Below are 23,455 nucleotides of genomic sequence, written 5' to 3'. Positions count from 1 at the left end.
CCCCGAATAGGGCGGACATAGAGGCACACCCAGGAGCCCGTGTTCTGTCAACAATAAGTTCTCAAACTGTGCACAGCCTAGTACTGTGCACCAGTATCCAACCAACATAGGTTAGAGACAGACAAACTAAGAAATAGGGGGGGAGGGTGATAAACAATGGCTTCAATGCCTTTCCTCTCGGGGCTCATCTAAAACTAGCCCTTAGTAGTAAACTATAGTTGGGCGTAGGGGTATAATTACGTAAGATGTTCTAGGGGGCTATCAGACCATATGCTAACTAAACATTTCTGTTTACTGAGTCTAGGTACTCGAGTCTCTGAGCTGTGTGCTGTTGTAGTAAACGTAGTTCAGCGGTCCTTTTGCTTGGCGGGTTTACGTTGAGTATCAGAGTTCCTAGGCCGGTTGGATGCGGGCACCTTTTGCCAGGTAGCAGGTGGTGGTGGAGGTGTAGCAACAATGTCCCATTCTGGTAGTTGTGGGGCTGCTATCTCAAGAGTGTCACAGAATGTGCGAAGATCTTCTGGGTATCGCAATACTGCGGATTTCCCTTGATGTTTTGCTGTGAGGCTAAAAGGAAAGCCCCATCGGTAGATAATGGCTTCTTTCTGCAATAGTTGTAGGAGCGTTTGAAGGAGCCTACGTTTCTGCAGGGTTATCCACGAAAGGTCCGGGTACAGTTGTATCTGAGTGTCCGCATAAATTACTTTGCGCGCCAAGCGCGCCTGCCGCATAATTTCCTCTTTAAGAGGATAGGAGCTGATTCTACATATAACGTCTCTAGGTTTGGAGGTAGTGCCTTTGGGCCGAAGCGCTCGGTGGGCTCTGTCCATTTCTATATGTTTGGAGGGGGGGTCCCCAGTGAGATTGTTGAAGATAGACTGCAGGATTGTTTGCAGATCTTCCGTGTTTTCTGATTCCGGGATGCCTCTCACCCGTATGTTATTACGGCGCCCCCTGTTGTCCAAATCTTCTACGTGCCTCTGCATATCTCTTAGCATTGCTCTGTGGTCTGCGCCTTGGAGTTGTGTTCTATGGACCGCTAGTTTTGTTTCTTGTATTTCTTCTTCGGCCATTTCCACCCTGTCCGCCAGGTGTTTGAGGCCTGTTTGAAGTACTTGAATTTCCGTGCGACATGTGGTTTTGACGTCCTCGATTAGTTGTCTAAAGTCCTCCTTGGTAGGCATGGCTTGCAGATAGGTCTGCCATTGTTGAGGTATGTGTGGGGGCATGTATGGATCCCGTGCTGGGTTGTAGTTATGAGGAGAAGGGGATATTACACGTGGCGGAGAGTGTGGTGGTACAACACCTGCTTCTTGGTTGATCTGTACTGCAGTTGCTGGGGGGTCCCATGAGTCCATGCATTCCTCTATTTGTTGCTGCTGTGGCAGGGGTCTGATGTTAAAGTCCTCTGCTGGGGGGGAGAATAAGGCACTGGCTTTCTGTGCATAAGATGGCATGCAGGTAGTGTGCTGCCTTGATGTGCTGGGATCCCTGGAGCGGGACATTCTCTGTGCTTTGGGAGGGGGGGGGCAATTACCCCTGCCCAGGGTCCCTCAGTCAGGTCATCAGGGGACCTGTAGGTGCCAGCTTGTGGGCCTGCAGGGCTCGGCAGGGGGGGAAAGTCCCGGGATAAATCCGAGGAATCTGTGGACACAGGCTCCATGTCTTGTGGGAGCGGCTCCAGGGCCGTTCTCAGCAGCTGCGGGAAGGCCGCCGAGCACTGAGTGTAGTGCGTGGGGGAGGCAGGTGGCATGGCGGGCTGGGTCCCATGTGTCTGCTCTCTGGGGATGTCTGGGTGTAGATGGGGACTCACCCTTCCCATGCCGGTGCCCGCTGCTTGGTGGATCGCCGTGTCCCGCTGCGCTCCTTCTGGGAGCCGTTGCTCAGTGTACGCTGGCTGTGGAGGCTGGGCGGGACTCCTCTGCATACTGGCTGGAGTGTCCGGCACCATATTGGCCTCTTCGTCCTGGGACATTCCGGGCTGGGTAAAGTAGGTGCGGAGGTCCGTGGAAGCCCCTGGAGGGGGTAAAGATGATCCTCCAGATCTGGAGGATCGAGTGGTCCTAGATTTGCCCATGTGGGTGCGAGAGAGATACCCCTAAAATCGCCGTTTATGCTGTGGGCTTAGAGAGCTGAGAGCTTAGGCTGCCATTCAGCTCGGCTTCCAGTCACGCCCCGGCATTAGAGTTTAATATTGAGTTGGCCCACCCTTTGCAACTGTAACAGCTTCAACTCTTTTGGGAAGGCTGTCCACAAGGTTTAGGAGTGTGTCTATAGGAATGTTTGACCATTCTTCCAGAAGAGCATTTGTGAGGTCAGGCACTGATGATGGATGAGAAGGCCTGGCTCACAGTCTCTGCTCTAATTCATTCTAAAGGTGTTCTATCGGGTTGAGGTCAGGACTCTGTGCAGGCCAGTCAATTTGCTCCACCCCAAACTCACTCATCCATGTCTTTATAGACTTTGCTTTGTGCACTGGTCCAAATCATCTGGTGGAAGGGGGATTATGTTGTGGGGTTTTTTTTCAGGGGTTGGACTTGGCCCCTTAGTTCCAGTGAAGGGAACTCTTAAAGCATCAGCATGCCAAGACATTTTGAACAATTTCATGATCCACACTTTGTGGGAACAGTTTGGGCATGGCCCCTTACTGTTTCAACATGACTACGGACTAAGACTGGGATGCCATTAAAGTTCATGTGTGTGTAAAGGAAAAGCGCCCCAATATTTTTAGTAATATAGTGTATATTAAAAAAATACTTTAATGTGCTATTATTATAGGCTGGGGATGGAAATGGGTTGCCAATTTAGAAAAGGCCAGCAGAGGGTGCCAAAGAGATAGTGTGAATGAGAGTAATGCATGGAACTGAAAAGGAAAACAAAAGGATTGATGGGAGCCTGCGTCTCTCAGCCAATACAATTACTGATAGATTCAGGGAGCTGGGGCTTTAACAGACTGGTGGAGCTCCAAGGGAAGGGGAAGTTAGGGTGGGTAAACATGGGTAAACATCCCTCCCCCACATTTTCATTCCGTTTTCATTCGCTGATGAAAACTGGAATTGATTTTCATAATAGTTTTCGTCAATTGATTTAATTTGAATTTTATTTTGATTTCGTTTTCTGCACTGAAAATGTGCAGCTGACGAAAACTATAACAAAAATATTTTCATCTATGAAATTAACACTGGGGAAGAGGAGGAGCAGGGAGGATATCGGCTCACGCACAGACTACAGAAATGACAGGGAAGGGGAGAGGGGAAGATGCAGAGATGCTGAACACACAGCAGGATGATGGAGGGACGTAAACAACACTGATTTAATGATCGGCATCCAAAATGAACTGTCCACTTATTTAGTAAGCGACATTTCCCAGATAAAGTATATATCATGACTTCAAAAGGTCGTGGAGGTTGACAAAAGCAAGGTCAATGATGAAATGCTGCAGAGCAATGGCTCCAGAAGTATTTAAAGACACACTCGCCAGGTTATTATATAATGTACATCACTTACTGAAACCATAAGAGAAGTGACCAGTCATAAGTAAGTTAAACACATCTTCTTATCCCAGTTGCGGCAGCCTAAATGATCTGTTCAACATCGTCCCACCTTTTGGCCTAAAAGAGCCAAGAAACTAGAAGATGTTCCACAGAAAATGTATCTATTTGTAATATTTAACCACTTGCCCACTGGGCACTTAAACCCCGTTCCTAACCAGGCCAATTTTCTCTCACACTTTGAATGACAATTACTCAGTCATGCAACACTATACCCATATGAAATGTGTGTCCTTTTTTTTACACAAATAGAGCTTTCTTTTGGTGGTATTTAATCACCGCTGGGTTTTTTATTTTTTGCGCTATAAATACAAAAAGAATGAAAATTTTGAAAAAAAAGTACATTTTTCTTCATTTCTGTTATAAAATTTTGCAATGAATAATTCTTCTTCATACATTTTGGTCAACATTTGTACTGCTACATATCTTTGGTAAAAATAGCTCAAATCAGTGTATATTATTTGGTCTTTGTGAAAGTTATTGAGTCTACAAGCTATGGTGCCAATCTTTGGAAATGGATCACACCTGAGGTACTGACGGCTGATCTCATTTCTTGAGGCACTAACAAGCCAGGAAAGTAAAATACCCCCCAAATGACCCCTTTTTGGAAAGTAGACATTACAAGATATTTAGTAAGAGGCATGGTGAGTTTTTAGAAGTTTTAATTTTTCCCCACAATTCTTTGCAAAATGAAGATTTTTTTTTGTTTTTTTACAAAATTGTTATAGTAACCGCTTTAAGACCAACTGCCGGAGGCAGAATGGCTGCCAGAATTGCCACTGTACAAAAACTGTACAAAACTGATCAGTCTTCAGGTCCAAGCCAATGATTTCTGGCCTGGACCTTCTGATCGGTTATGGCAAATGAAATGACTCCCCTGCCTGTGTAAGTGTAAACACAGGCAGGGGAAGTGATGTCATCTCCCCTCGTGGAACTCTTTTCCGTTCCAGAGAGAGGAGGGAGGATGTCTAACAGTGAGTTGCACAAAACTACACTAACACCAGTACATGTAGGCACACTTGTCACCCCCAATGCCCCCCTCCCCCCGTTAACCCCCTTCACTCCCTGTCACTGTGTCACCAAGTGCAGTTTTCATATTTTTCACTGATCACTGTACTGGTGTCATTTGTGACACTAATCAGCATTAGGGCAGTTAGTAGTAGGCCCAGGTACCCCCCCTAATAAAGGTTTAACCTCTTGATCGCCCCTCAGTTAACCCTTTCACCCCCTGTCACTAGTGTCACTAATATAGTGTACAGATGTTATTTCTGATCACTGTATTTAGTGTCACGGGTGACGCTAGTTAGCCAGTTAGCTACTCTATAATGAGAGGGCAGGGACAGTTAACCCTTAGCACCACATCCCCAATTATAAAATGCAAAGATAAAGGGAATGGGGTAGAATTACCCCAGGGACTTTAAAGGTGCTTACAAAATCAGGTAGACACGGGTAAAGTAATGTATGCAACGTCTGAACTACATAAAATAATCTTTTATTCAAATTTTAATACAAAATATCAAAAAAAGGTTAAAAACAACCAATCTCTCAATCTCTATAATTCAATTGTAACAGAGGAATTGACAAAAAAACACTCAGTGAATACCACTTGACATGTTTCGCTCAATTCGTGAGCTTCATCAGGAGTTTTGGTACATATGTGGCTTGCAACCGAGGGTACTTAGGGAACTCAGTCAAGTGATTGCCAGACCGTTGTTCCTAATTTTTACAGACAGTCTACTGACTGGAATGGTACCAGCTGAATGGAGAAAAGCCAATGTAGCACCAATATTTAAAAAGGGCCCAAAATACATCCCTGGGAATTACAGACCAGTTAGCCTAACATCAATAGTATGTAAACTCTTGGAGGGGATGATAAGGGACTATATACAAGATTTTAGTAATAAGAACGATATCATTAGCAGTAATCAGCATGGATTCATGAAGAATCGTTCTTGCCAAACCAATCTATTAACCTTCTATGAGGAGGTGAGTTGCCATCTAGATAAAGGAAAGCCCGTAGACGTGGTGTATCTGGATTTTGCAAAAGCATTTGACACAGTTCCCCATAAACGTTTACTGTACAAAATAAGGTCCATTGGCATGGACCATAGGGTGAGTACATGGATTGGCTACAAGGGCGAGTTCAGAGGGTGGTGATAAATGGGGAGTACTCAGAATGGTCAGGGGTGGGTAGTGGGGTTCCCCAGGGTTCTGTGCTGGGACCAATCCTATTTAATTTGTTTATAAACGACCTGGAAGATGGGATAAACAGTTCAATATCTGTATTTGCAGACGATACTAAGCTAAGCAGGGCAATAACTTCTCCGCAGGATGTGGAAACCTTGCAAAAACACCTGAACAAATTAATGGGGTGGGCGACTACATGGCAAATGAGGTTCAATGTAGAAAAATGTAAAATAATGCATTTGGATGGCAAAAATATGAATGCAATCTATACACTGGGGGTTGAACCTCTGGGGGAATCTAGGATGGAAAAGGACCTGGGGGTCCTAGTAGATGATAGGCTCAGCAATGGCATGCAATGCCAAGCTGCTGCTAATAAAGCAAACAGAATATTGTCATGCATTAAAAGGGGGATCAACGCAAGAGATAAAACGATAATTCTCCCACTCTACAAGGCTCTGGTCCGGCCGCACCTGGAGTATGCTGTCCGGTTCTGGGCACCAGTCCTCAGGAAGGATGTACTGGAAATGGAGCGAGTACAAAGAAGGGCAACAAAGCTAATAAAGGGTCTGGAGGATCTTAGTTATGAGGAAAGGTTGCAAGCACTGAACTTATTCTCTCTGGAGAAGAGACGCTTGAGAGGGGATATGATTTCAATTTACAAATACTGTACTGGTGACCCCACAATAGGGATAAAACTTTTTTGCAGAAGAGAGTTTAATAAGACTCGTGGCCACTAATTACAATTAGAAGAAAAAAGGTTTAACCTTAAACTAAGTAGAGGGTTTTTTACTGTAAGAGCGGCAAGGATGTGGAATTCCCTTCCACAGGCGGTGGTCTCAGCGGGGAGCATCGATAGCTTCAAGAAACTATTAGATAATCACCTGAATGACCGCAACATACAGGGATATACAATGTAATACTGACACATAATCACACACATAGGTTGGACTTGATGGACTTGTGTCTTTTTTTCAACCTCACCTACTATGTAACTATGTAACTATGTGGCATACTGGAGATGAGAGAGACAAAATACAAATCAGATGGTATGAAAACAAATACAATAAATATGCTTCTGAAATTTAAAAAAGTACAAGTAGTTGTTGCATACACAAAGGAAAAAGCAATCATTAAATTTACACAACTATCTATAGTGAATTGAATTACCAAAAATAAATAAATAAATTGCAGTAGTTATATATATCTCTGTGACCACGTAGTGAACAGTTTTCACTACTGGGCCAATACAGTAATAAGGGTTAGATCATCATAAATAAGACTCGCTTACCAAACCAATCGAGAATTGAAGAGGTGTAACGTACAAATTGTAGATACAAAAACCCAGTGGTTCACATTCAAGAGTAACTGGATAAATCTCAACCGCCTAGGACCTCCCGAACGTTATGGCCAACAGAGGGGCTATATGTGAAATATAATAACCGAAGGCTAAGAATTAAATGGAAAATGTTTTTGATGTACTAAATCAATAACATAACATAGGGTGAAGCACATTGGGATAGCCGTCAAAAAGAGTTAAAATCAAATTTACCTTGTGTTGAATCAAAAGTGTATTGTTGGAGGCTAATAAAGCCTTATAACAAAATTCAAAAAGAGCACAGCTGCTCCAGAGTCTCCAAATGGTAACACTCCAGCAATTAGCCCTTAACTTTCAAAACGAAAGGTCCATGATCAAACAGCCCCGGTGTGCTAAAACAAATATAAACAATATATATAAGGCAGGGTTAATAAGCATCTGCCACCCATACTAAAAACTAAATGAAGTGGTGGGTAGATTTAGTGCTAAGAGCTGATTACCTGAATGATAGATGGATGCATAAGGAAGGGGAGATAGACGTAAAGCCTCCCCTTGGGACCGCAGAGCCAATGTCAGAGGGCAGCGGCTAACAAGCCACACTATATAGTTCCCTCCATCCCGGCGGCGTCTGACGTCACCGCCGGGATGCGGACGTACAATGAGGCATTCCCATAGGTGCATGTGATCACCGGCGAATGATGGTGCGACGCCTCCCGTGTCCTGCAATCCATCACCGCGCAGGCGTCTGGGATCCCGGCGCACACAGCGCAGACGGAACCACTGCGCATGTGCCAAGGATGTGCACAGACAAGCATCGCTCAAGTTAGGAAGCCCTAGCGGCCATCTTGGTACAGGGAAAAGTCTGCAAGAAAATCCCTTAAACACCTTAGATACCATAAAGAGCTGATCTTGTACAAAACATTTAATTAATTGAGTGAACGTCTTCTTATTTGGGGTATGAAGAGAAATGATAATAACATTTATTTACAGTAGGTTAACAAAGATTGTCATTGGTATTAAAGTAGGTTAACAATGATTGTCATTGGTGTTAAAGGGATTGATACTGTATTATCTGCACAATGAAGGCACAGAGAGAATAATATGGAGTGTCGAAATGGAAATTTTTTTTTTGTGATATTTTGTATTAAAATTTGAATAAAAGATTATTTTATGTAGTTCAGATGTTGCATACATTACTTTACCTATGTCTACCTGATTTTGTAAGCACCTTTAAAGTCCCTGGGGTAATTCTACCCCATTCCCTTTATCTTAGCCAGTTAGCTAGTTACTGTCACCGTCAGGTTTTTATGGCATCAGGGTACCCACCATACATTGCTGAATAAGGGTTTAACCCTCTGATCGCCCCCAGTACAGGTTTTAGCCCAGGCAGAGTCAGATTAGTGCCAGTAGCACTAACACCCATGCACGCACCATACACCTCCCTTACTAGTATAGTGTTTGAATGGATCAATATCTTTGATCTGATCAGATCTATACTAGTGTCCCCAGTAGTTTAGGGCTCCCAAAAAAACACAGCGTTAGCGGGATCAGTTCAGATACCTGCTAACACCTGCGTTTAGCCCCTCCACCCAGCCCACCCAAGTGCAGTATCAATCGATCACTGTCACTTACAAAACACAAAACACATAACTGCAGCGTTCGCAGGGCATTTCATAGCCTCCGAAACTGTGATAGGTAGTGAGGAGTGAAATAAAAAATGTATGCCCTTAGACAGCCTGAAGGCAGTGCTTGGTTTTCGTGGTCCTGCACACGGCTAGACTGCCAAAAAGTCCCACACATGTGGTATCCCCGTACTCAGGAGAAGCAACAGAATGTATTTTGGGGTGTAAGTTCACATATGCCCATGGCATGTTTGAGCAATATATCATTTCAGTGACAACTTTGTGTAAAAAAATGTTTTTGTCATTTTTCAATCACTTGTGACAAAAAATGACAAAAAATCAATATTCATTGTGCTCAACATGCCTCTCAGCAAATTCATTGGGTTGTCTACTTTCCAAAATGGGGTCACTTGGGGGGGGGGGGTTCTGTACTGCCCTGCCATTTTAGCACCTCAAGAAATGAAACTAAAAGCTGTGTACATTCCAGAAAATATACCCTAGTTTGTAGACGCTATAACTTTTGCCCAAACCAATAAATATACGTTTACTGAATTTTTTTTTTTTTTTTACCCGAGACATGTGGCTGAATGTTTTTTGGCCTAAATGTATAACTAAAATTTAGTTTTATTGTAAACTTTAGTTTATTGTATTTTTTTTATAACAAAAAGCAGAAAATATCTTTTTTTTCCCAAATTTTAAGTCTTTTTCCGTTTATATCACAAAAAATAAAAACCATAGAGGTGATCAAATACCACCAAAAGAAAGCTCTATTTGTGGGAAAAAGGAAACAAATTTTGTTTGGGTACAACATTACATAACTGTGCAATTACCAGTTAAAGCAGTGCAGTGCCAAATTGTAAAAAGTGCTCTGGTCAGGAAGGGGTAAAACCTTCCAGGGCTGAAGTGGTTAACAGGTTATTTCTCTCACATGGCATATGCATACTTACATTTACCCCCCAAAATACATTCTGCTACTCCTCCTTAGTTGGGGGATTCCACATGTGTGGGACTTTTACACAGCCTGGCCACATACAGAGGCCCAACATGCAGGGAGCACCATCAGGTGTTAGAACAGGGACATAAATTACACATATAATTTCCTGACAACCTATCACACTTTTGAAGGCCCTGGAGCACCAGATAAATGAAAATGCCACACAAAATGACCCCATCTTGGAAAGCAAACATCACAACGTATAAATTCTATGAGGCATTATGAGTCTTTTGAACATGTCATTTTTTCCACAGGTTTTTGGAAAATGTGGAAAGAAAATGAAAATGCATTTTTCTATGCATTTTTTACAGCACTGACGGGGCGCTGATAAGGATCCACTGATAGGGTGGCACTGATGAGCATTTACTGATGGGCACTAATGGGCACTTTAGTGGCACTGATGGGGCACTGTAGAGCACAGATGTGGTACTGATGTAGCACAGATGTGGCACTGTAGGGCACTGTAAAGCACAGATGTGGCACTGATGGGGCACAGATGTGCATTGATGGGGCATTGCTGGGCACTGACGTGGCACTGATGGGGCACATAGAGCACTGATCGGGCACAGATGTGGCACTGATGGGGCCCTGTAGAGCACTGATGGGGCATAGATGTGGCACTGCTGGGTACTGATGTGCACTGATGGGGCACTGTAGAGCACTGCTGTGGCACTGTAGAGCACTGCTGTGGCACAGATTGGGCACTTCTGGGGCACAGATGGGCACTGCTGGGCACTTGGAATAGGAAAAAAAGCTGCAGCTTCTTCCTCCTCTGCTCACACAATCGGTGTGAGCAGCGGAGAGAACATGACATGACAGATTGTTGAGAGTGATTGCTCCATCATTTGATGGAGCTATCACATGGTAAAGGGCAACTGGGATTGGCCCTTTACCCCATGATGCACCGAGTCCCAAGAACCCGGCAAACACAGATGCTCCGGTGTGCGCGATTCTGGGAGGATATCATTGTACACCCTCCCGGAATTATCTGACCACACTGTAGCCGTCATTCATCTATGGCCCGGTCGGTAAGTGGCTAAAAAAAAAAAATATATATATATATATATATATATATATATATATATATATATATATATATATATATATATATATATATGATTAATCAAACTAATGATTAAATAGAAGAGGTGAAAATAAAAAAAAATAAAAAACATATTATTTGGGTTAAAAGGGTCACAGATTAGCAAAATGTACATTCTTCTCCCATAGGTCACAAGGTGTACCAATACTACGGGGTACTATACAAGTATATATATATATATATATATATATATATATATATATATATATATATATATATATATATATATATATGTACCAATATGTGCAGTTAGTTTTGTTCTGAATGGAAATTTTAATCGTTTTCAGATCTATTCGAATAGTTTTCGAATTCAAATAGTTTTCAAATTTGAATAGTTTTCAAATTTGAATAGTTTTTGAATTCAAATAGTTTTCAAATTCAAATAGTTTTCCAATTTCCAAAAAGAATAAAATAGAATAGAAAATAAAGGAATAACATAGAAAAAATAGAATAGAAAATAAAATAACATAAAATAAATGAATAGAATATAATAGAGTGAAACAGAACAAAATAGAAAATAAAAGAACAGAATAGAGTAGAATTGAATAGAAATGAATAGAATAGAATAAAAAAGAATCAAATAAAATAAAAAGAATATAACCATCTTCTGAAATTAAATAGAATACATATAGAATACATTTGAATACATAAGAAAAGAAAAGAACAAAAAAGAATAGACTAAAAAAAAAAAAAAAAGAATAGCATAGACTATAATAAAATAGAAAAGAATAGAATTAGAAAAACATAGAATAGAATAGAATAGAACAGATTAGAAAGAATATAACCATTTCCCAAAATTCAAATAGAATCAATTTGATTTAAATAGAATAGAAAAGAATGGAATAGAAAATAACAGACTAGTATAGCATAAACAACAGAATAGAATAGAATAGAAACTATCTTCCAAAATTTGAATTTCGTATAGAATACATTTGAATTTGAATAGAAAAGAATAGAATAAACAAACAGAAAAAGAATAGAAAAAATTAAAAAAAAAACAAATGAATAGTATAGAATGAATATAACAATTTCCCAAAATTTAAATAGAATTGATTTGCTTTAAATAGAATAGAAAAGAATAGATTAGAATAGGAAGATGATTATATTCTTTCTATTCTATTCTGTTGTTTTTTTCTATAATATTCTGTTATTTTCTATTCTAATCTCTTCTTTTCCATTCTATTTAAATTCAAATTTCTATTTTATTCTATTGGTTTTTTTTAATTTGTTTCTTTTCTATTCAATTCTTTCTATTCGAATTTCAGAAGATGGTTATATTATATTTTATTTTATTCTTTTTTTATTCTATTCTATGTTATTAATTTCTATCCTATTCCATTCTGTTCTGTTCTTTTATTTACTATTCTATTTGGTTCTGTTTTACTCTGTTTTATTATAATATATTATTTTATTTTCTGTTATACAGCATCTTCTTTTCTATTCTATTTTTTTCTATTTCATTCCTATATTTTCTATTCTATTTTATTCACTTTGGAAATTGGAAAACTATTCAAATTTGAAAACTTTTCAAATTTGGATACTATTCTAAATTAATTTGAAAATGATTTGAATTGATTCGAATTTGAATTCCAAAAATTTGAATCCATTTGAATTGTATAAACAAAACTAATTCAGAAAACAAACTAAACAGGTTAAACAAATGTAACTAAACATATTAATGTAAATAAAATAACAAATCAAAACAAAAGGAAACTAAACATATTTTTTTCGTTCTGCACATGTCTACTATGGGGCTTCCCAATTTGCCCAGTTTTCAGCTATCTATTCCACTGTCACAGTACCGAAATGGGTTTCTATGGGTCCCCGGGAGCTGCTTCCATTACCATCAAGCATGTGAAATGTTCAAAGCTTAGACCATCAGTGTTGGCTCTGACTCCCCTATGGGACTCATTTTGTGATGTGGAAAATATCTCCTAAGTTTCCCCCAGAAACAAAGGCCTACACAGTATAGGGCAGTTTTGCTCCACCCAGAGTCCTATCTCTCTAAAGTCTGATTTTAGGCACCCCCTGCACTAGGAGGGGAGTACACAGGAGGCCCTGGACTGGGTGATGCAGAGGAGGCCCTAGACTAGGAGAGGAGTATGCCAGAGGCCCTGGACTGGGGGGGGGGGGTGTAGAGAAGGCCCTGCAATCAGGAGACGGAGTGGGTGGGAGTACACCTGCTTGGATCCCCCCATAGCAAGCAGGAGGGAGGGGCCAGGGGCACCGGTGAGGGACCTAAGAAGAGGAGGATCAAGGCTTCTGTGCAAAACCATTACACAGAGCATGTAAGTATAACATGTTTGTTATAAAAAAAACTTTAATATCACTTTAAGGTTAGCCGTGTGTAGTAAAGGATATGCAATAGAACAGCTTTATTTTATTCAAATGAGCGTACTGAGGTTTGTACTGTTATATACAATCTGACCACCCACAGTTTTGGCGCAGCGCCGCTATATTGCCACATGCCATTTTTCTTGGGGGCGGGGACATTAAAAAAATTACCAGATGCCAGATGTGCTAGCTACACCACTGAAGCTGGCCATATATTATACAATTTTCTCATTCAATTTCCTTGAGATTTACCTTTAACTATGTACTACAAGAGCCTGCCTGATTGCATACAAATTGAAAGTGTTTAGATTTTATCTCATAGTACAAGGTTTTGGTAAATCTAAAGGAAAATTGTACAAGAAATTTGTATTATGTATGGCCAGCCTAACACAGTCATGATAGAGATATAAAATAGATATTTTTATGGGATTGTAATTGTTATTTGTTATTTGAATAGATAATCTTCACGGAATTCTGTTTAATCTATGCGTATTCCAGCTATGGCATCCTCTCTCATTTGTAAGTGACCTATTACTTCAGCAGTATGTGGGGCTTACTAAAAAGGTTTGTTTTTAAAGTATATTGTCCAAGGCCAATCCCAACAAGAACTTCTTTTTTGTTTTTGTTTTCTTGAAAAGAATATGGGAAGGTTAGAACCTCTGTCGTGTTTAATTGTTATTTGTGTCCACCGCAAAGGCTTAGGAGAAAGGGAGTGAATTGGAGTACTCAGTGTCCACACTAGATAGATTTTCCGTCAGCCCCTTAACTATGACCTATGTACACAGCAATAAAATCTGACAAAAGTTGTAACTTATTTCAGCAATCTTCGTTTTCTCACTGTCTTAGTACTTATTATTCAATATTTGTAAACTCCCTAATCCATATTTTCTAGAAAGGTTTTGTTGTTCAGACTTTGACTTACATTATTTAATGCATTATATTATGGTGTTATTGATAAATAACTTTTATTAAACAGATTAAAGAGGAACTTCACCCTAAAGGGGATATTCTGCTGTATGTACTTCTCCCCTTCTCCTCTAACACATTTGGCACATGATAGGTTTTTGGGGGAGTGGGTACCTAGTTTTGATAGGTAACTTCCACTTCCCCCCTCTATTTTTCGTCAGCCTTCTGGGACAAGTCACAGGTCCCAGAAAAAGCTGTGGGACCATTCACAAAGCGCAGCGTGGCTTGTTCATGAGCAGAGGGAAGTCGGCTGTGAACCTGCAAGGGGTCACAGCCAGCTTCCCAGAGTAAACATGCCTGCTATGGGAACCTGAAGACCAGCGAAGAACCAGCCCGGTGAGAACGGCATTTATACCTGAAAAGGTAAGTATCCTTTTATTAAAAGTAGCAGCTACAGTATTTGTAGCTGCTGACTTTTAATTTTTGTTCCTTCTAGGGTGGACATCCTTTTTAAATATTTACACCTTGCCATTTAATGTTGTGTGGTTGGGGACAATCTTGATGGTAAGAACCTTAGAAATTCAAGTCGTAAAACATCTCTAGAAAATAGTAATTAACGTTTACTTATGTGTGTTCATATATGTACATTCTGTATGTGCCCATGTTTCCATGTATCTCATTATCTTGATATAATCCTTTGGCATGGTGACTGTGTTGTAATCAACTGATGATACTTTAGTGAGCTGTGAGCTTTTCGAAAACAGAATAATCATATTATTATATTCTTTGGACCCATGTTAATGTATGTAAACTATATATTTCAAATTCATTATATTACTAATAATAACTGAATTAAAATATTAGAGAGCAGCGTAGGTTCCAAAATAATAGTAGTGGAAAAATGATTCCTTTCATGTCATACTGAATGTTCTCCATTAGAGGGCACCAAAGGCAAACGCAAAATCAAAAAAATGAAAAAAGGATTAGAGTTTGTGCTTTGAATGGAGTTTTTGATGTGTGTTTTTTTCCTCTATGTTGTGTGCATTTGATTTCAACTCTTAATGACATGATAGACACAAACTTTTTATAAGCATGAATGCATCCTATCTCTGACACCCCATGATTTTCTTGGTTTGAGGAGGTAGATATTTCAGAATTCCAGCTTGGGTACCTTTCTGTGCCTGATTTGGCCATATTTGGGTTCAATTTAGGCAGTCATATAATCACAAATCAGTTGGACTACTCTGTACATAACTTCATTTTTCAAGGGCATCTTGGGCCTAATATTATGAAAACATATGTACCAACTTTACCCCATTTGAAGGGACTGTTCATTTATTAGAACAAAATTCCCTTGTCCCTGTTTATTCCTTACGTGTCTCTTTTGTTGGTCTTTTGTGTAGACTGCTAAGAAAAATGTACAACTTAAAGTTCTATACTACTCTGATCCTTTCATCCAACCCCTATTGCTTCTGTTATTTCAAGAAGCCAGTATAAAGCAAAAGTAGTGGTGAAACACAGCAGCAGTCGGCTTCACCAACAATGTCTTGTGTATTAATTCAAGAGCTGTGTAAATGGGGGGGTGGTAGAGATGTCTCCTTTGCCTAAATTTTCATTCTCATCTCAGAAAACTGGGAGGTATGTGAAAATGACATCTCTTGATAGAAATAGGAACCTGACTGTAACCCTTCAACACTCAAAATAAAAAAATAGTTTTGCCATAAGTTCGGTGCTCTGCCTCAGATCTCAGTTAGCAGCTCTCTGTTCTCCTCATCCAGGGTTCACTTGAGCGCTGGGCTGTGGAGGGGGTGGGAGCAGCAAGAGTGGGTTTAACCAACAATGTCTTGTGTATTAATTATTCAAGAGCCATGTAAATGGGAGTGTGGTAAGGATGTCTCCATTGTCTAAATTTTTTATGCAAAAAGATGTCCTTCATTCTCATGTCAGAAACTAGGAGGTATGTGAAAATGACATTTCTTGACAGCAATAAAAACCTGACTGTAACCCCTCCCCACTCCAAATAAAAAAATATTTTTGCTTTTAGTTTGGTTCTCTGCTCTGCCCTGGCTCTCTCATCCAGTGGCTCTCTGCTCTGCCCCTCCAAACTACCAAATACAAATAATACACCATTTTCTCTAACACCACCCCAGATAATAATCAACACAAATTTAAATGTATTATATTTTTATTTAAATAAAATACCTACTCACAATCTTTGTTTTTCATCTTTTGTTGCTGCTTATCTCCTAGAGCAATTTTCTTTCAATTGTTTCTTATTAAAGAATAGAGTTTAGCAAGTTACAAAAGTAAATTTAACAGTATCCATTTACACATGACAATAAGACAGTTATACAGCCAATCATAGCTCAAAGGCTGAAAGGCCTTATGATTGAGTATATTTACACAGTACTAATCTACTATAGATTGGAACAAGTTGCTTGATTTTGGTCATAATATAAAGGTAACAATAGGGTAAGGACACATATGACCAGGAAAAGTCATACTAAGAAGAAAAATCAAAAGAAGTTAAAATAAAAAAATACAGAACGACAAGAAAAAGGAAATTAAAATTTACCACCATCAGTTTGATATTAAACATCACTAAGTCTTGAACTGGTTAAAATGCCAGTATTTCATAGAGGAGTCTCTGGAAATCTTGCGACCCAAAGGAGCCATTTTTATGAAAATTGGGAGGTGGAGTTGGAAGCATAAGCAAAGAATTTTTCGTAGAGGTGTTGAGTTCTAAATCTATTTATCACGTCTGTTACGTTGGGTGCATTAGCTGTCTTCCAGCTTGAGGTAATAGTTAGATGTGCTGCTATGAGGATGTGAGTGACTATGCATTGATGTTGTATGGATATATCTTCAATACCGAGGTTAAGTAGGGCTAAAGCGGATTTGGGAGGGAAGATAACTCCTTTCACACGTGTGCGGTGCGAATTGAAGCTGCGGTTTCACTGCGCAGAGAAAAATCAGTTGTTCAGCGGTTCGTCAGCGTTTTAGGTCTGGATCAGCTGCGAATTCGGAAGTAACCCGTGAGTGTCTAATTATAGATGCGAATTTGGAGCAGGCCAATCACTTGTTATCTATTTGTGAGGCTGCTTATAAAAAGCTTGATTTTTCTGGACACTTCCTGGTTGTCCAGGAGTCTGTATTGTGTATTGTGTGGGTTATTTTTGTTAGCAAAATGTGTGCTGCTCTGCCTATGATAATGCCAACAGTTGTTGCTGTAACAGCAGCAATCTTGCTGGAAGTAGAGAAGAGGAGAAGGAGGAGGAGAAGAAGATACTGGGTGCATCCCATACTAGCAAATAGGGATGAGAGAGGCCAGTTCATGATCCTGTATGAAGACCTCCGTGGGCATGAAGAAAAGTTTTTTAATTACACGCGCATGTCAATAACTAGGTGAGTAATTTATTTGCCAAACAATAATTTAAAAAACATATTTCCCTAGTAGGGGAGGTTTGAAAAAGACACTGGTCCATCAAGTCTAACCTATGTGTGTGACTTTATGTCAGTGTTATAATTTAAAAAAGAGTGGTGTTCCCGCCCCCCCCCCCCCCCCAAATCCATACCAGAATATTATCAGAGCATGCAGCCTAAAAGGCCATGAAAAGGGGGGGAGTGAGCATCCCCTTCCTGGACCAAACCAGGCCATATGCCCTTAACATGTGTAGGGTGTTTTGTGCCCCCCCCCACCCCCCAAAAAACACCTTGCCCCCAAGTTGATGAGGACAAGGTGCTTTGTGTGGGGGGATCCCACAACATTTTGTCGTCCAGTTTGTGACCAGACAATTGTTATTGTTAAATTCAGCTGCCAGTGGCTAAACATTTGTCCAAATGATGACACAACTGCAAATGACGTTATATCTTATTTGTTATGCCACTTCTTTAACATACATTTTTATTTTGATAAAGGATACAGGCCTTCTTACAAATAAGAATGTTCTTAAACACTAAGTGTATGTGAAAATTGGTTTCATACACTAATCTAATAAAAGACTTATTTTTGAATTAGTTATGACGAATTACTTGGATTAATCTCCCCTCGCTTGGAGCGTCAGAACATGTGCTACAGACCAAGTATCCAGCCTGCTGAAAGATTACTGATCACATTAAGGTACTTTTCACCACTGATGTCCTTTGTCATGTAAATGTAGGAGAATGCAATATTTTTTATTTTGAACTTTTCAAACATGTGTCATTCTAAATATATAACCCGACAAAAGTTGGCGTAATAATTATTTATTCAAGTATACTTAAAAAAATTATAAAATTGGCACATGTAGCCAACATAAATTAACATTCAACAAAAAAAAATATACATGTCTCTCAAGTAGGCCTCTTGAACATATTTTTAAAAACATGTGTCCTCTTGGTCCTCAACCTTGGACAGACCTCAGAAATCACAGATTCTGATATGTTTTTTTAAAAGGGGCCTCAGTGGAGTAGTGACTGGTGGAAGCCTGGTCATCACAGGCAGTGCTGGGATCTGGCCTAGCCTCGTCATGTTGACTTGTCACATAAATACCAGGATTTGGGGGGGGGCCTGATTGAAGGAATTGGGGATGGGATGGGATGGGATGGGATAGGGAATGTTACTGTGTCTAACTTCATATATGGAGGTTGGCATTTCAAAGCTAGAAGGATAGGATGGGGGATTATAGGGGTAAGGTTGGTGTTGTTCTGGTTAGTGGACGTATCTGGGGTAGTTCAGGGGAGGTCTTGGTGGTGGCACATATGGCACTTGAAATGAAGTTTCCTCACGTGGCTCTGAGAAGGAGTGCAGCACTTGTTCGATAGTGCTTCGCATTTCAAAGTAGTGCTCAGGTTTGACTTTCTTTATTAGAGGGACAAAACTGAGCACCAGTATAGTATCCGGACATAAAAAAGCATCCACCTTTTCAGACATGTTTTTCAACATTTCAAGTAGGCGCTCACTTATGTCAGGTTGCAATAGAGGTGGTCGCCTCCGTGGTACTTTGGCTGGCAGAACAATGTGTGCAGGAGCAGAGGAGGGCCCAGGGATAGCCTCTTCCACTACAGATTGCTCATCTGGGTTGGTTTCCCACAGATTCGAGGAGCTTTGGATTTCTGACAAATCCTCTGTGCCTTCTTCCAAACTAATCTGGGCTTGGGCCTCCGGTTGTGCCTCCAGTTGGTCATCCATCACATCTTGTTCCTCCCAACTAGCTTCTGTCCTGTTAAGCAAAAAAAGAGTGTAACTTAACTAGGCATAATCAAAGTTAAGAGGTTTGCAGATACATAGATGATATAGTTGAAAACTTACGCCCTCATCTCCACAATGGGTTGCAGAAAAGCTAAGTCCTTGGCAAACATATAGGGTACCCTAGGCGCTGCCCCCGAGCCACTCCTTGCTTCTTTGAGATGGCGTATATATTTGCGGTAAGTATCACGCATGCTCCGCCACCTTGTTTGTAAGTAATGCACTGAAAAACAAATAAATAAAATTCATTTTATTTGTGTCTGCTTTTAGGTACCTAGCAACAGGAAATTCGTTTGGAAGTTTGCAGTTTGAATTTAAGGTTGGAAAATCAACTATTAGTGGCATTGTTAATCAAACCTGCCTAGTCATATGGGAAGAACTGAAGGATTTGATTATGAAGAAGCCAAACAAACACGAATGGTTGCAGGTAGCGGAGCTATTCTGGGAGCGTTGCAACTTCCCCAACTGTCTGGGAGCCATTGATGGGAAGCACATCCGCATCCTCAAGCCTCTAGCTAGTGGTAGCCAATATTTTAATTATAAGAAATATTTTTCGTTGGTATTAATGGCAGTGGCAGACGCAAATTATAAATTTCTTTATATTGATGTGGGTTCTTATGGCAGCAGCTCGGATTCTAGTGTATTTTCACATTCCTCATTTGGCCGCATGCTGCGTGAGAATACACTAGACTTGCCCAGTCATTCTCCCCTGCCCAGAACAACAGATCCTTCCCTCCCACATGTATTTGTAGGAGATGAAGCGTTTGCACTTGCAGAGCACATGCTCAGGCCTTTTTCTAGTCGCTCTTTGACAACAGAAAAAAGAGTGTTCAATTATAGGCTCACTAGGGCACGATGAGTAGTTGAATGTGCATTTGGGATACTATGCAATAAGTGGAGATTCATGCATACATCAATAAATCTCAGTATTGACCATGCTATCAGTGCTGTTAAAGCAGCCTGTGCACTGCACAACTATGTGCGTGAACGTGACAGATATCTAGTTGAGGATTCCCTGAGCCATAACATGGAGACGGCACAGTGGAATGTTACTAGGGGCACCACTAGTGGTACACATATTCGTGGTGAATTCCAAAACTTCTTTATGTCGCCAGCTGGGGAGGTGCCTTGGCAGATGAATTCTATCTAATCTGAAAAAGTGTGTATTGTTTTGCATTATATTATCAGGGCCTTGACAAAGTTAAAAGTGTGCTGTAACAAACAATGCTTTTTTTCATAATTTTGGTTTAGTTAAATAAAAATAATGTTGTTCACATTTGCATTGTATATTCTTTTGCTAGCCTAAGCGAATCTTAGCTTATTAATTAATTTAGGGACCCCTCCGTCGCTGTCTGATGCCGTTATGTGCACAGTGTTGAGGGCATGTGGCCTGGTATGGATTTGTGGGCAAACACACGCTGTTGTTTTTTATAATATTAGAATAAAAATGGCCAACATAAATAAACAATAGGACAGCATCTACAGCTAGTGAAAGGGAATAAAAAACATTTGGCAGCCTGAACTTGGGATGAGCACATGCTCCACTCTGGCAAGATGATTCTGGCAATTTCCAGCCATGCGTGTTTTTTAACAACGTTGTCCTTATATTTAGCATGCCGGGTGTCATAAATCATCGGTTTATCCCTCACAAGTCTGATCAGCTCCTCACAATCCACGGATTCCTTTGCCAATGATGAAACTTTTCTACCCCTTTTTGCCATGCTTGCTCCGGTCACCACACACCAAAACAGACAGGGGAGGAACTGGAAGAGGGGGAGGTGTAGGAGGAGGGGAGAGCATTTCTGTTCACACCGCAACACAGCTGCGAATCACATGCGTGCCCATAGAAGATAACGGGCTTGTAATTCGCACCGCAATAAACAGAAAACGCACACGTTTTTTGTGCAATGCGCAGTGCGAATGCATCGCACATATGTGAACCAGCCTCATTCAAATGAACCTAGTTTAAAATGTCCTGCAAATTGGATGCGTTGTAAGCCGCATCTAATTCGCATAGGTGTGAACCTGGGCTAACTGTTGCTAGCAGGGAGAATACTGAATTCCAGAAACGCTTCAAAGATTTACATTCCCACATTAAGTGAAATAAAGTTCCCTTGGAACCGCAGTCATTCCAACATAGGCTAGGAGCATCTTTAAAAATGTATGATAATCTTACGGTGTCAAGTAACTCGTATGTAAGAGTTTCAGGGCTAGGTCCCAATCGTTTGTGCAATGGGAGTATTTATAGTTAGACTGAATTGCCTTATTCCATTCAGATAGCGCATACGTTGTATTAAGATCCTTTTCTCAATTTAATATAATAGAGGCTTTTGTAGGGTTATGATTATTTTGTTAGTTTTTGAACCATGAGAGGCCCTTAGGTTAGTGCAATAAAGTGGTCAAGTATTCCCATATGTCTGGTTGTAGAGTGCAGTGGGAATCTGGGTTTTTCATATGGTAGTGGTGTAGCTGAATTTCCACATAAGATGCAATAGTGGAACGTTTCGAAATGAGCTGTTTTTATGTGATTTCTTTTGTCAAGAATCCTCTATTTACTTTCATGGAGGGCATAACGTATTCGTATACTCCCAGTGTGAGGTCTTTCCGGAGTAAGGGCTTACCTTGGTTTAGTTTGTAGAACACCCCATGCAATGAACGTAGCATTGATGGAAGGGAACGTAGGATAGAATAATGGTCTTCTAGTCAATGCTGCTAGTAAAAGTGAGGGCAGATTTATTTGTGAGACTATTGCTCTTTCTATATGTACCCATAGTTTATCAGTCTCCTGATCGAAAGACTTCACCTGATCCAAAAGTGCTGCATGATAGTATTTGCGTAAGCTGGGAAACCCTGCTCACCCTCTTTGTCTTTGTTTGAGTAATATAGTAATATAGTAGTAGTAATATGAAAGCCTAGCTACTTTACCAGCCCATAAAAATTTCCGGAACATTTTTTTCGACCATGGTAAAAAAGGAGTTGGGTAAGCGTATGGGGATAGTGCGGAAATAATAGATTATTTTTAGCAACAGTGTCATTTTTAAAGCTTCTATTTTCCCTAGCCAGGTGAGTTCATGGGAGGAAATGTGTTCTATATCTTTTTTAATTGCGTTTAATAGGGTAGGGTAGTTATTCTCATATGTGATGTTAGAAGGGAAGGAGAGGGTAACCCCTAGGTAATGAAGATTTTTGGTATCCCACTGAAATGGAAATTTCAATTTTAATTAGTTTAAAGTTGAGGTGGGCAAATGTATGGGTAGAATAGAGGATTTGGTAACATTGAGCTTGTAATACGACACAGACCCAAAATGATTCAGTATTCGTTGTATCCTATCCAGGGAGGTAACTGGTGATGTTAGAGTTAATACCACATCATCCGCAAATAAGCCAATTTTATGGTCCATGTCAGCTACTCGGATGCCCTTGATAAGAGCATCCATCCTAATTGTTTCCGCCAGGGGCTCCATCACCAGTGAGAAAATCAAAGGGGATAGAGGGCAACCCTGACTAGTACCATTAGTAATGTAGAATTTATCTGACATAGCATTAGAGGTGTAAATGCACGATCGGCACTGTGTATAGTGCTGAAATCGCTGAGTAGATAGGTCTTGTAAAACCGAATTTGTGAATTGTCGCTCTCAGGTACCCCCAGTGAACCCGGTTGAACGCTTTTTCAGGTCAGGAACACTGTTGGCACCTTACGAGTTGCTGCAATTTTGATAAGGTTGTACATCCTACGGCTACCATCTGGGGCCTGCTGTCCCTTCACAAAGCCTACTTGGTCTGCTTTTATTAAATGGGGAGTAATTTCCGTCAATCTGTTGGCCAGAGTTTTTGCATACATTTTTAAGTGAGTATTAAGAAGGGATATAGGCCAGAAGTTTTGTGGGGTGTCTGTTTTTTTTCCCTGGTTTTGGTAGGGCCACTATAACTGCCTGGAGCATCTCTTCTGAAAAAGAGGTGGAGGAGATTGCCCTATTAAAAAGTTTACACATGTATGGCACTAGTGTGGTCTTAAAGGCCTTGTAGTACTCAGCTGAGAAGCCGCCTCTCCTTGTGATTTTTTGGGAGACAGTGAATCAATGGCCTTCTGAGATATTCTCTAGTCTAGATATTCTCTAGTCTCTAAATTCTGAGATATCAGAATTTAGAGACTACAGCATATTTGCATCTACAGATGGGAGTTTGACAGACCGGAGGAAATTAGTGATGTCGATATC

The 23,455-nt window shown here is 40.4% G+C and overlaps 1 protein-coding gene across 1 annotated transcript; it reads right to left on the bottom strand.

Moving 5' to 3' along the window:
• Window positions 1-18,553: 18,553 nt before the first annotated feature.
• Window positions 18,554-19,455, bottom strand: LOC141141466 (uncharacterized). Its single transcript, XM_073629093.1, has 2 exons — window positions 19,302-19,455; window positions 18,554-19,212 (listed from the first exon to the last, which is right to left on the bottom strand). The coding sequence occupies exons 1-2, from the start codon at window positions 19,430-19,432 to the stop codon at window positions 18,702-18,704; spliced, it is 642 nt and encodes a 213-aa protein (XP_073485194.1). The 5' UTR covers window positions 19,433-19,455; the 3' UTR covers window positions 18,554-18,701.
• Between the last annotated feature and the right edge of the window lie 4,000 nt (window positions 19,456-23,455).

Source organism: Aquarana catesbeiana, linkage group LG04 (assembly GCF_042186555.1).
Source record: "Aquarana catesbeiana isolate 2022-GZ linkage group LG04, ASM4218655v1, whole genome shotgun sequence".
NCBI lineage: Eukaryota > Metazoa > Chordata > Amphibia > Anura > Ranidae > Aquarana > Aquarana catesbeiana.
This window is presented reverse-complemented; position numbering and strand designations above follow the sequence as displayed.

Excerpts from the sequence above, each read along its gene's own strand:
- LOC141141466 (XM_073629093.1), bottom strand. The coding sequence starts at position 19,432 with ATGCGTGATACTTACCGCAAATATATACGCCATCTCAAAGAAGCAAGG. Across the intron at positions 19,213-19,301 it reads CCCATTGTGGAGATGAGGGC|GACAGAAGCTAGTTGGGAGG; the intron begins GTAAGTTTTCAA and ends TTTGCTTAACAG.